The 14,209-nt window shown below is 44.8% G+C and overlaps 1 protein-coding gene across 1 annotated transcript in view; it reads left to right on the top strand.

Annotated features, from left to right (window-relative positions):
- LOC129704591 (protein SSUH2 homolog) overlaps positions 1 to 13,251 on the top strand; it is a 40,366-nt gene extending 27,115 nt beyond the window's left edge. Inside the window, exons 8-12 of the mRNA XM_055647819.1 lie at positions 187 to 269; positions 2,844 to 2,936; positions 4,377 to 4,482; positions 6,149 to 6,256; positions 8,789 to 13,251. Coding sequence (XP_055503794.1) covers positions 187 to 269; positions 2,844 to 2,936; positions 4,377 to 4,482; positions 6,149 to 6,256; positions 8,789 to 8,929 — 531 coding nt within the window. The 3' untranslated portion in view covers positions 8,930 to 13,251. The remainder of the gene's footprint in view (positions 1 to 186; positions 270 to 2,843; positions 2,937 to 4,376; positions 4,483 to 6,148; positions 6,257 to 8,788) is intronic.
- Positions 13,252 to 14,209: the final 958 nt, after the last annotated feature.

Here is a 14,209-nt window from a genome sequence, read left to right as displayed (position 1 = left end):
CACACACCAAAGACATACAGGTTTGTAGGTTAATTGGCTTGGGTTTGTATACTTGGTATAAGTGTAAATTGTCCCTAGTATGTGTAGGATAGTGTTAATGTGCGGGGATCGCTGGTCAGCGCAGACTCGGTGGGCCGAAGGGCTGTTTCCGTGCTGCATCTCTAAACTGTTCTTGTCTGAATGCAGCTGAAGTGCCTGTCATGTGGAGGGCGGGGGCTGTCACATGGAAACAAGCGGTGCATCCAATGTGGAGGCAGCGGATCAAAACGGTAAGTGAAAGGGTCAAGTAAAAGTGTTGTTCTTCTAAAAGAATGGAGCAGGAACAGATTCCAAGTAAGACATCTTTCTGGCGAGCAGGAGGTTGCCTAATAAATAGTTTGCTTTTAGGCAGCAAAGCCTTTCTGCAGGAGCAGGTCTATGTGTTCCCACGTGTGACAGGTTAGACTGCTAGACTAAGTATATGAACTAATGCCAGCGTATTATTGGTGTTGGAGTGGTGGGGTGGTGGTTTGATGCTAAGACATGAAGCATTTAACTTTAGTTGCTTTGTCCTGGAAGCAAAACCTCTAGCCCATGATCCAGTGAAACCGCTCAGGGGGGTAGGTGTAATGTAAGGGTTAAGCAGTCCGAGCTGAAATGGAGTTGCCAGCTAAATTAACAGCACCATATTTCGAACCCTGCGTAGATGTTTTTGAAGAATGCTTTGGCTAACTCAAAGAGACCAGTAGGTCACGAGGACACCTGCGAGGTCACTGAGATAAACTTTGCTTTCCCAGACACATTCGAGATTAGCTTGGTGTCTGACAGGACACATAGCTCACACCATTATGGTACCAAGGAGGATAGCTAGCTTGACACATAATCAAAGATAGACACAAATACTGGAGTAACTCAGCGGGACAGGCAGCATCTCTGGGTACAAGGAATGGGTAACATTTCAGATCGAGACCCTTCTTCAGACTGATGTCAATGACACATAGTCACCTGTTGTTCTTAAATGATAAAATTATTATATAAATACATGCTTCTACCATGAGAGCATGAGCTTCATCCTCGTGGAGAGAAAAGAGCCTCAACAAGGAACGAGAGTGAGAGGAAGAGCTTGGACCATGGTGTGTGCCGTTGCCAGCCAGTGCAGACAGGAGACTCGAATATGCAGAGGGGCGTAAGAGTTACAATCACAATCACAATAATACTTTATTAGCCAAGTATGTTTTGCAACATACGAGGAATTTCATTTGCCAAGTCACTCATACAAATAAAAAGCAACACACAAAATACATTTTAACATAAGCATCCACCACAGTGCCTCCTCCGCATTCCTCACTGTGATGGAAGGCGAGAAAAAGTTCAAATCTCTTCCCTTAGCTCTTCCGTGATCGGGGGCCTCGAGCCCTCCGTTGATGGGACGATCAGACTAAAAATAAATAAAAGACAAAAAAACACACAGACTGTTGGCGGGGCTGCCAATCGTGCGGCGCCCCTGGTGGTAACTTTGTATTGTTCCTTTATGGATAGTTGATAGTTTTTCTGTTTTTTTTACTTGAATAAATAGTTATTTGTGCTCTTCACCATGTGCTTCCTCCATTCATTGATCCGAATCCTTGAATCCTGCATATTTTTCATTACAGTAGGGTCGGGCGATGCTACTGGAACAGCCTGTCCGATCCCACTGCTCTGAGGAGCTGGGGGTTGGTACTGCCTCTATGCTTGGAATTCTCTGATCTGGGCATAGTCTGATTGTCTAATCTAACACATACTTAATAACGTAAAACAAGGAAGGGTCCTGATCCGAAACATCACCGACCTGCTAACTTACTCCAGTGTTTTGTGGGTTTTTTTTACTTAATAAGATGATTATTTTATACAGAGGAACAATTTTCACTGGCAGAGGGTTGAGAATAAGAGGATGTAACATTAGAATCAGAGTTAGACACAGATTGAATCCCCAGAGTGAGTCCAGAATTTGCTGTTTTTATGCCAGATTTCCTTTTTGCAGTTTAAACTTTGGCTGAAGCGTGTCTTTGGGCTAGGATTAAGCAGCAGGCTGGTGAAATGGAAGGGGGCCTTTTCTCATGTCCTCCCCACCATCACCAATCATACCTGCGGCAGTGCTGTTGATGAAGGCAGGGTCGACGGTGAGAGAGATGCCCAGAGGGGTCCTGGTGTGGTCCTACTAAGGTATAGATCAGCCATCATCTAACTAATTGACAGATCATACTCAAAGGGCTAAATGGTCTTTATCCAACTCCCTTGCAGAGATTTACCAGGCTATAAAATTAATCCCAACCCAGTAATTCCAAATTCATTTTTCAGAGTTGGGGTGGGGTGGGGTGTGGGTGGCGGAAAAGGTTGGTGCTAATATCGACCCGGATTGACTGGGGCTGTTTGCCACAGCACGCTGATTGTTCGTGCAGCCAACCCCACCTGTGATGTTACCACATTTGATTTTGTCTCCCGTTTGCTAGGGTCAGATGGGCACCGCTCCTGCTTTCCTCAAATTAGGAGTTTAATAAGGACAGTAGGTCTGATGGTAGTGTCTTTTCAAAGAGCACTGGGTCAGTTGAGCTTTCTGTGCATGTCGGGGTTCAGGCCCTGCTAAAGACACCGGCGGGAGGGGACTTTACCTAAGACAGTCGCAAATCAGATTTCTGATCACATTTGTATGTGGATGAAGCTATTGATGACCTTTTCACCAACATCGACACCCTGCGTATATATGTAGCCAATTGGGGCAGGATCTCTGGGTGTGGCACAGGTTACTGAATAGACTGCCGTGACTTGCAAGGTGTTTGCAGAAGGAGCAGAGTTTTCACCAGGTAACACCAGTTCCTTCTGCACAGGTGCGGCCCTTGTCTCGGCCGAGGCACTCGATCTTGTCATGTTTGCAAAACTAGTGGCCAGCTGCTCTTCTACATTCAGCTGACAATAAAATGGTAAGTGTTGGGTTTATTTAGCATGTTGTTATATTGCCCTTTTATGGAAGCATAATTACAGGGTAATTCTAACTTAACCAAGCAAACAGTACAACTTAAGTCATAGGAGCGGAATGGGGACATTCTGCCCATCGAGTCTACACCACCATTCGATCATGGCTGATCTATCTTTCCCTCTCAACCCCATTCTCCAGTTTTCTCCCCATAACCTTTGAAAAAAGATGAGTGACGTTTCAGTCTGAGGACTCGATCCGAAATGTCACCCATCCTTTTTCTCCAGAGATGCTGCCTGACCTGCTGAGTTACTTCAGCACTTTGTGTTTATCCTTAAATGCATTACATGGGTTTCAGTGCACCAACCTCCAATAAAGCTTCACAAACACAGCACCTTGCCTGCTCAGTTACTTAGCATCAGTGAGATTCGCTAAAGATCCATGGGGGTTTGATTTAATTTCATTATGCAGAAAAATTATGGCTGTTGTCAACCAAGTCATTTCTCCTAGCCAGTAAGTTACCTCCAACAAGCACATTTTATTTTCCATGATAACCTGTGCAAAACAACAGAACAACAGAACAGAACAGAAACCAGTATTTACATTTTAGAAAAATAAAAAGACACAACACAACAGTAAATTAGTCCCTGGTGAAATTAGAGTTTACAGTCCTAATGGCCTGGGGGAAGAAACTCCGTCTCATCCTCTCTGTTTTCACAACATGACAGTGGAGGCGCTTGCCTGACCGTAGAAGCTGGGGTGGTAGGGGTCCTTCATTATCTTACTGGCTCTGGATCTTCACCTCCTGGTGTATAGGTCCTGCAGGGGGGTGAGTCCGGACAAGATGCTTTCTACAGCCCCAGAGTAGAAGCACTGAAGGATCCTCAGAGAAACTCTGAATTTCCTCAGCTGGCTGAGGTAGTAAAGGCGCAGCCTTGCCTTTCTCACCAGTGCGGCAGTGTGTGTTGTCCATGTCAGATCCTCTGTGATGTGGACTCTCAGGTATTTTCTCATGCATCTCCTTGTATTTACACCACTCCACATAGATCGGATGTAAATAATTTGACCTAGGCCCTCTTTCAGCAAGTCCAAAATCATCTGTGGCACATGTAGACCTAATCACAGAAATTCCCTTTGTTCTTTTCATCCTTTTGCACCTTTTTTCTTACATACATTTTTGATGGAAGGACATCCACGCAGTTTTTGCCTCTCTCCATAGTAGCTGCCTGACCTGCTGAATATTTCTAGCATTTTCTGGTTTTGGTTTTGTTTTTTTGTCATCTGCAGATTTTTAAAACTTCAATGTTCCTATTGATGTTATTGCAATCCACAACATGGCAACGAACATGTGCACCCTGATAATAACCCGGTACCTGCTTTAATGTTGTGGGTATACCAACATCACACCATGTCAATAAACAATGCTTCTATTCTTGTGCTTGGCCAGGACCAATAATATCTTTGAACAGGTAGCTGACCAACAAATTGGACTTCCTGTGACACTCTTTAGTAATGTAACGGGACAGAATGTCTTCACCGATGAAAACTACCAGGTAAGAGAGGGTCACTTCTGGGCCATATGCTAGCCACATTGCGGTTTATCGGAGACCATTTGGAAAACAAGCAGCTCATGGCCAACAGTTTTCCAAAGTACCTGAATAGATGTCCAAGCCAGGTAGTTGTACTAGGTGCAGTGAGGTCATAACATAGAAACATAGAAAATAGGTGCAGGAGTAAGCCATTCGGCCCTTTGAGCCTGCACCGCCATTCAATATGATCATGGCTGATCATCCAACTCAGTATCCTACCTGCCTTCTCTCCATACCCCCTGATCCCTTTAGCCACAAGGGCCACATCTAATTCCCTCTTAAATATAGCCAATGAATTGGCCTCAACCACCTTCTGTGGCAGAGAATTCCAGATATTCACCACTCTCTGTGTGAAAAATGTTTTCCTCATTTCGGTCCTCAAAGATTTCCCCCTTATCCTTAAACTGTGACCCCCTTGTTCTGGACTTCTCCAACATCGGGAACAATCTTCCTGCATCTAGCCTGTCCAACCCCTTAAGAATTTTGTAAGTTTCTATAAGAAATAACATGTTGCAATCTACATTTATTTTAATTCATCTACAGTTTATGGGCATCTGTTATGTTTTACATGTATAATGCAATGAAAGGCCATTTAGCCCCTGCCAACTCCCAAGGATGTAATCTCATTGGTACCATTCTCTTTCTCATTTCCATAATCCTGCAATATATTCGTCTCCATGCGTGTCCTTTAACTCTTTTTGTTTCTTTTTTGCCACTCATCCACACTAAAGGTAATTTACAGTCACATTTAGCCTACCAGCACATCATAGAGATGTGGGAGGAAACCGGAGCACCCATTGGGAACCCATGCATTTCTAAAGAGTATGTGTAAATTCCTCATAGACAGCACCAGAGGTCAGGATTGAACCTGGGTCTCGGGAGAAACATAGAAAACAGGTGCAGGAGGAGGCCATTCGGCCCTTCAAGCCTGCACCGCCATTCATTGTGATCATGGCTGATCGTCCCCTATCAATAACCCGTGCCTGCCTTCTCCCCATATCCCATGACTCCACTAGCCCCTAGAGCTCTAGCTAACTCTCTCTTAAATCCATCCAGTGACTTGGCCTCCACTGCCCTCTGTGGCAGGGAATTCCATACATTCACAACTCTCTGGGTGAAAACGTTTTTTCTCACCTCAGTCTTAAATGACCTCCCCTCTATTCTAAGACTGTGGCCCCTGGTTCTGGACTCGCCCCACATTGGGAGCTATGCAATACCAGCATCATCCATGGTACCATCATGCTACCCACTCCTCTCCAATGATCGGGCACCAAGTTGAATCTTCGTGGGCATAAAAACTTAACATTTGAACAGTATAGGGTGCCTTTGGTGCTATAAGTATCACGTCCCCATCTGATGAGCTAAATGTCCAGCAATGTCTATGCCTATCCTTAACTGCTCTTAAACTGTGACCCCTGTGTTTTGCACTCCTTAACCAGGGAAATATCTGCCCTACTTCCTTACTGACAGCCCTTTCAAGAATTATAATATTACAATGAAGCAGCCATTTTCTACCATTCACTACCCAACACCTTTATCCTGCTGTGGATTTTTACATTGTTAACGGGATGGTTCAAATAATTGAATATTTCCAATTTATTAACGTTTTTTATACGTTTTGATTTCTTAGGTCTATCCGATAATTAGTTTTCCAGACACTCTAATTGATCACATCTCCCATCAAGGGGTTCAAGAACATCGGGACAAGTTTGGAAGAACAATGTGTATTCTCCAACAGGTGAGAATGGCCAAGGAAACTGCAGGCACACCAGGATAATACAAAATCTGTGATCTGATACTCGGGTGTTGATTTTTAATGCTTAAAATGACTGAATTAAGGTAGGTTTGGTGTTTAAAATTCAAAGCTCAAAGCATCTTAAGAAGGAACCTCAATGCCTAAACCTCTTAATTCGGGTGTTAATAAGGTGCTAATAAGGGGTAAAGTATTTAAGGGTGATCAATCTGTTTGCAGAAACTGAGTTGATCTTGTAAATAATGTACAAGCAGTCCTATACGAGAGAATCAGATACGACACGCTAGAACATTTAACCCAGGAGGGAAATTGATCTTCCAACAGTCATAAAAACACAAAATACTTGAAACATGAAATTAAAGTGACGAGTGGAAAGGATTGGGGATGTGCAAATATTGGGGAGGGAGGGGGGGGGGGGGAGGAGTCAGTCTATCCCACGAAAGAAGGGGGAGGAATCGTACAGTTTGATAGCCACGGGGAACTGACGGTGGAACCAGTCAGTTGCTGAAGGTACTCCTCAGGTTGACCAGTGTGTCATCGAGGGGGTGAGCTGTATAGTCCAAGATTCTCCGGAGTTTGCAGAGCATCCTCCCCTCCAAGACCACTTCCCATGAATCCAACTCCACCACCAGGATGGAGCCAGCTAAGATGGCACTGGCTAGCACCGATTGGTAGAACATCTGCAGCATCTTACTGCAGACGTTGAAGGAGCAGAGCCTACTCAAAAAGTACAACTGGCTCTGTCCCATTTTGTACAGGGCCTCAGCGTTCCTGGACCAGTCCAGTTTATTGTCCAGGCACACTCCAAGGTATTTGTACTCCCTGGTAAACTACACATTCACACCATTGATGGAGACAGGGAACAGGGGTGTTCCTCTCCTCTTAAAATCCAATTACAGAAACAACAGTTAGGGGAGAGCGAACAGGTGCGGGATGAGTGGCTGCCAGTGGCCTCACTGATCCAGTGAGTGAGTCTTTGTGGCGCTCCCAGCTGTGCTTGGCTCAATCCAGTCCCAGATTGTTGCAGCACAGGATGGAGGTGGGGATGAAAGGCTTTCAGACATGCCCCGTTCCCATTCAGCAGATGATGCCTGCAGCCCCACAACAGCTGACAAGTCCATGCCCATCCATCCCGCCAGTCTCCCAAATGCTTGATCGTGTGTACAGGATGTCCATTAGTCAGGCATTCATAACTCTGGGAGTTCCTTTATGGATCTTCTTCATTTTAACAGAGAAACCCTGATGTTGTGAGGAGGTAAAATTAACTGAATCCTTGAGTAAAATATCTTTCCAAGCTCAATAACCATCCCCAACACTACTGCTCCCCCTCAGTCTCCCCTGCTCCCACACAGCATCTTTTTCTACCAAATCGTGCTGTTCCCTCGGCTATCCAACACAGAGCCTGGATCATGGCAGGAAACCTACAGACAGAAAGGCTGCACTGCCATTCTTCCCACTCCTGTCTCCACATCGATTCATCATCTGGGACCCAATTATCTGCTAGCAAGAAACCAGACCAATTGTAGATGCAATGGTTAATGCATACAATGACTGTGGAGTCTGTAACCTTATACTGAAAGCTGCAGTTAGTCCAGCTATGGGAGGGAGTATCTGCAGATATGATTCTTTTATTTTTCTTCTTTGCCTCCTTTGTTTCATAGATTAGTGGTCAGTGCATTGTCTTCTTTGCAGTTTTGCAAAATGGCCAGTGCCATCCCTCCAATCTATTCATTCCGTCACAAAATCTATGCCTGCTTCGCTGGTGCTAATATTTTGTGTAAAATTACGACCTCAACCATGTTTAGTTTAGTGTTACATGTACCAAGGTACAGTGAAAAGCTTTTGTTGCGTGCTAACCAGTCAGCAGAAAGACAATACATGATTACAATCGATCCATTTACAGTTTGTAGATACATGATAAGGGAATAACGTTTAGTGCAAGGATAGTCCGAGGGTCACCAAAGAGGTAGAGCTTCAGCACTGCTCACTGGCTGTGGTAGGATTATTCAGTTGCCTGATAACAACTGGGAAGAAACTGTCCCTGAATCTGGTGGTATGCATTTCCTCACTTGGGGTCTGTTGGTCAGGAAGTCGAGGATCCAGTTGCAGAGATGAGTGCTGATACCAAGTCCCGCGAGTTTGGTGATAAGCTTGGATGGTATAATTATATTAAAGGCAGACCTGTAGTCTAAGAACAGAAGTCTGGCATAGGTATCTCTCTTATCCAGGTGTTCTAGGGTTGAGTGCAGGTGTTCTGGGGATGAGTACATAACATTGCCTGTTATGTAGTTACAGTTTGATCACATCCTTCTAACCATTCATATTTATGACCCTGTAAAATGTATTTTAAACATTGCAATTGTACCCCACCCACAACACTTCCTCTAGCAGCTCGTTCCATATACCCCGAAAATAACGCAATCTAATTTCTAGGCAATTGCATTTTCTTGGGGTTAAGTAGATTCTTCGCTCCCCCACATAGTGCGGTTTAATGAATCCATCTCTCCTTCATTGCAGCGGCAGACAATCGAACTAATTCCGGTGACCAAAGTGCAGGTCCAATGGAAAGGACAAGAGCACATTTACTTTGTATATGGCACAGAAAGCAATGTCCATGCACCAGACTACCCCGGCAAGTGCCACTGCAACATTCTTTGATTCCTTACCTTCTGTGTCTTTTCATGGATGATCAATGGTGGTTTGTTCAACCTCTGGGAGAATGGGGATAGGCGGGAGAGGTCTCATGATGTTACGTAGAAGAACGAGATATTCTGTATTTCAACATTGCGTTCCTTCCCCTCCATCAACCCCGAAATTCCTTAAACATCTCATTGCTGTTTAAGGTCTTGGTCATTTGACTGCAGCTTTTGCCTACAACACAACTGCTGACCTTCACCATACTTGCACCTAAACCATTTTGAGAGGTGGGCTGAAGCTTCATATAAATGTACATTTAGAATTTGCTGCCTCCCAAAAACATTCAGTTTCACTGTTCACATTTAAAATCCATTGGAAAAATGAAATCACTGCCAATTCTGTTGCTGTAACTGGACAAATTAGCAAAGTTACTGGATCAATCAACAGTTTCAGCGGTCATTGAGATGTCCTATTGGCCTTGATGCACTGTTTTAGACAGTGGATGAATTAATCAGGGTTTTTCATATTCATTCACAACCCAATCCCTTACCGATTTTCCACCACTCTACCCCACGGAAATGTGTTCACATCAGGGTACAGTTCTTCTAGCACTAGTTGCAATTTATTTTACACAAGTGTTGAGTTTTGAGCATTGGTGTCATGGTTGCCAATTATTACCCAGCCCTCAATGCCCTTGTAAAGATGATGCCAAGCATGGTCAAACTGTCTCCTGATAGGTTCGCAACTATGCCCAGTAGAATTCTACAGTAGAAAACTGGATGGAGAGTCAACACTCAGCTATTGGTGATAGACACAAAATCCTGGAGTAACTTAACAGGTCAGGCAGCATCTCTGGAGAAAACGAATAGGTAACATTTCAGGTCTGGTCCCTTCTTCAGACTGATTATAGTTGGGGAATAAGGGAAACATGGAAGAAACTGGAAGCAAGGCAGAAAAAAAACAGACCATATCAGGCCAGCAACAGATGACCTCAGGCAGAGGTTTCCTGATAGGCCAATTGCTGACTGGAGAGTATGAGCCCAAGAGGGATATATTGTTGCGAACTGGTTAACTGACTTTGAATGGAGGGAGGAGGAAGAAGAGAGAGAGGATGGGGAGGGAGGTGAATGTAGAAGTTACCTAAGATTAGAGAATTCAACATTCTCCGCTGGGTTATAAGCTAGCCAAGCAAAATAATAGGTGCTGTTCCTCCAATTTGCGTGTGGCCTCACTGGCAATGGAGAAAGCCCAGGATAAAGGTCAGTGTGGGAATGGGAAGGGAAGTTAAAGTGGTCAGCAACTGCAAGATCCAGTAGGCCTTGACGGACTGCGTGTATTCAACGAAACCGTCACCGAGCCTACACTTTATCTTGCCATTGTACAGTAACCCACATCAGGAACACTGGATGCAGTAGACGAGGTTAGAGGAGGTGTATGTGAAACTCTGAAAGGACTGTTAGGTTCCCTGGATAGAGTCGTGGGTAGAGGCTTTAGGACAGATGTTGCACAACCTGCAGTTGCAGGGGAACGTACCTGGGAAGGGGATGGTTTGGGTGGGAAGGGCTGAGTGAACCAAGGAGTTGCGGAGGTAGCGGTCTCTGTGGAAGGCGGAAAGGTGTGGACGTGGGAAGATGTGACTAGTGGTGGGGTCACGTTGGTGCCGATAGAAATGTCAGAGGACAATGTTTTGGATACGGAGGCTGGTGTGGTGAAAGGTGAGGACCTGGGGAACTCTCTCCTTGTTGTACCTGGGGGGAGAGAGGGAGAGAGCGAGAGTAGGACTCCGGGACACAGAAGAGAATAGGGTGAGGGATTCATCTATGACAGTCAGGGGGAATTCACATTCATTAAAGTATGAGGACATCTTAGATGTCTTCGTATAGAAAGCATCTTGGGAGGAGATGTGGCGGACACGTAGGAATTGAGAGTAGGGGATAGTGTCTTTGCAAGAAGCAAGTGTAGTCAAGACATCTGTGAGTCGGTAGGTTTATAGTAGACAGCAGTCGATAGTCTGTCTCTTGTGATGGAGACAGAGAGATCAAGAAAGGGAGAGAGGTGCTAGAGATAGTACAGGCAGGGTGGAGGTTAGTGGTGAAGGTAATGAAGTCTATGAGTTCTGCACGGGTGCAGGAGGCAGCCCCGATGCAGTCGTTGATGTAGTGGAGAAAGAGTTAGGGGATGGGGGCAGTGTACGCCTGGACTGTTTGACGTAACCAACAAAAAGGCAAGCATAGCTGTGAGTGCCCATGGTTACACCCTTAACTTGGAGCTAGTGGGAGGAGTCAAAGAAGAAGTTGTTGAGAGTGAGGACACATTCCACTAGGCGGAGGAGAGTGTTACAGAGGGAAATTGGGTGGGTCACTGTTCAAGAAAAAAACAGAGGGTGTTGCAACCTTCATGGTGCGGGGTGGAGGTGTCGAGGGACTGGACGTCCATGGTAAAGATGAGTGACTGCGGCCAAAAAACTAAGTTTTGAAAGAGTTGAAGGGCGTGTCAGGTGTCTTGGATGTAGGTGGATTGGACAAGGGGGATAAGGTAGAATCAAGGTATGTGGATATGAGTTCTGTGGGACAGGCGGAGACAATGGGTTTCCCCAGGGCAGGTTTGTTTGTGCATTATTTGTTTTTTGGGGGGGGGGGGGGGTAAAAAGGGGCAGTGCAGGGCTGTGGAGGGCAGATTGCCAGAGGTGTTGAAATTAAAGACAGTTTGGGAGGTAATGGCCTGGTGCCAGTGACTGTAGCCACAGCTACTGGTTCTCCTCTGATGCCCTAGGTTCTCCCAACGGGAGTTGCAGTACTCGTATCTGGCAGAGTGATGGACAGTTACGCATATGAGAAGGACATCTGAAACAGACTCGTACCATTTCTCAACCATTATCGTTCCTGCCCAACATCACCTCGCCTTGCATAAAGCAGCACTCATCCACCTGACAAAGCTTCCAAAGGGAATGGTAACCCCTGTGTCTGACTCAATGCAACATTCAGATCTCTACCCCCATAATGGAGATCTCAAAAGGGCATCTAATGATCTGTGGTAGTAGAGGCCTGCATGTGACTCAGTCTGCATCAGCAGTGAGCTTTCGAGGTTCATGACCTGAAAGGATAAATACAGATCTATGCATCATGAAGCCAACCAGCAACCTGGTGTGGAAATGTTGAGGAACCCAGTGGTTTACTGATGGCGAACGCGACCTGGCACCACCAAAGGACTACTGGTAATTGCAAACCCATATCTCAGCCGGAGCCAGCATGGTCATTTGAGAAGGGAGTGAGAAAGAAAAAAATGATTCACACATTATTCAAAACATTTTTTGATATATGTAAAATACAAACATTGTATATACAAGTCTGTAGGATAAGTAAAAGATGTAGATATTCTACACACGAACCATTGAATACAATTATGAATGTGTTATCTGCAATGAAGGAAAAAATCAATCTGTTTAATATACATGCTGATAATATAATACATGTAAATATTTATTGTAATGGAATATGCATTTTTATCAATTTTATATAAAACAGTATTTGAACATTATAAATGTTAATTCATAGATACTTAGATACATAGAAAATAGGTGCAGGAGGAGGCCATTCGGCCCTTCAAACCAGCACCGCCGTTCATTGTGATCATGGCTGATCGTCCCCAATCAATAACCCGTGCCTGCCTTCTCCCCACATCCCTTGATTCCACTAGCCCCTAGAGCTCTATCTAACTCTCTCTTAAATCCATCCAGTGATTTGGCCTTCACTGCCGTCTGTGGCAGGGAATTCCACAAATTCACCATGGTCTGGGTGAAAATGTTTTTCTCACCTCAGTCTTAAATGGCCTCCCCTTTATTCTAAGACTGTGGCCCCTGGTTCTGGACTCACCCAACATTGGGAACATTTTCCCCGCATCTAGCTTGTCCAGTCCTTTTATAATTTTATATGTTTCTATAAGATCACCCCTCATCCTTCTAAACTCCAGTGAATACAAGCCTAGTCTTTTCAATCTTTTCTCATATGACAGTCCTGCCATCCCAGGGATCAATCTCGTGAATCTATGCTGCACTGCCTCAATCACAAGGATGCCCTACTTCAAATTAGGAAACCAAAACTGCACACAATACTCCAGATGTGGTCTTACCAGAGCCCTATACAACTGCAGAAGAACCTCTTTACTCCTATACTGAAATCCTCTTGTTATGAAGGCCAACATTCCATTAGCTTTCTTCACTGCCTGCTGTACCTGCACGCCAACTTTCAGTGACTGGTGTACAAGGATACCCAGGTCTCGCTGCACCTTCCCCTTACCTAACCTAACCCCATTGAGATAATAATCTGCCCCCTTGTTTTTACTGCCAAAGTCACATTTATCTACAGTATATTATACTGCATTTGCCACGCATATGCCCACTCACTCAACCCGTCCAGGTCACCCTGCAACCTCCTAACATCCTCTTCACCGTTCACCCTGCCACCCGGCTTTGTGTCATCCGCTAACTTGTTAGTGTTGCTCCTAATTCCCTTTTCCAAATCATTAATATATATGGTAAATGGCCCCAAGTTGTGGCCCCAACACCGAGCCTTGCGGCATTCCACTCTGCCTGCAATTCTGAAAAGGACCCGTTCACTCCTACTCTTTGCTTCCTGTCTGACAACCAATTTTCTATCCATGTCAACACCCTACTCCCAATACCATGTGCTGTAATTTTAGTCACCAGTCTCCCATGCGGGGCCTTATCAAAGGCTTTCTGAAAGTCTTGACACACTACATCCACTGGCTCCCCTTCATCCATTTTACTCGTCACATCCTCAAAAAATTCCAGACGATTAGTCAAGCATGATTTCCCTTTCATAAATCCATGCTGACTTGGACTAATCCTTTTACTGCTATCCACTATTACCTCTTTAATAATTGACTCCAGCATCTTTCCCACCACCGGTCAAGCTAACTGGTCTGTAATTCCCCGTTTTCACTCTCGCTCCTTTCTTGAAAAGTGGGATAACATTAGCTATTCTCCAATCCACAGGAACTGATCCTGAATGTATTGAACATTGGAAAATGATCACCAATGCGTCCACTATTTCTAGAGCCACCTCCCTGAGGGCCCTGAGATGCAGACCATCAGGCCCAGGGGATTTATCATCCTTCAGTCCCATTAGCCTACCCAATACTATTTCTCGCCTAATGAATGACGTTCAATTCCAATCTTCAATGCAAGAGGTGCAAAATGGGCAGGCAGAGTCAAGTACTTTAAGTTCTCTCAATAAACTTTCTTCCCTGTAAAGTCCCATTGTTTGTCCTTTCTTTGTTAAT

This window comes from Leucoraja erinacea, chromosome 16, assembly GCF_028641065.1.
Source record: "Leucoraja erinacea ecotype New England chromosome 16, Leri_hhj_1, whole genome shotgun sequence".
NCBI classification, from domain to species: domain Eukaryota; kingdom Metazoa; phylum Chordata; class Chondrichthyes; order Rajiformes; family Rajidae; genus Leucoraja; species Leucoraja erinaceus.
This window is presented reverse-complemented; position numbering and strand designations above follow the sequence as displayed.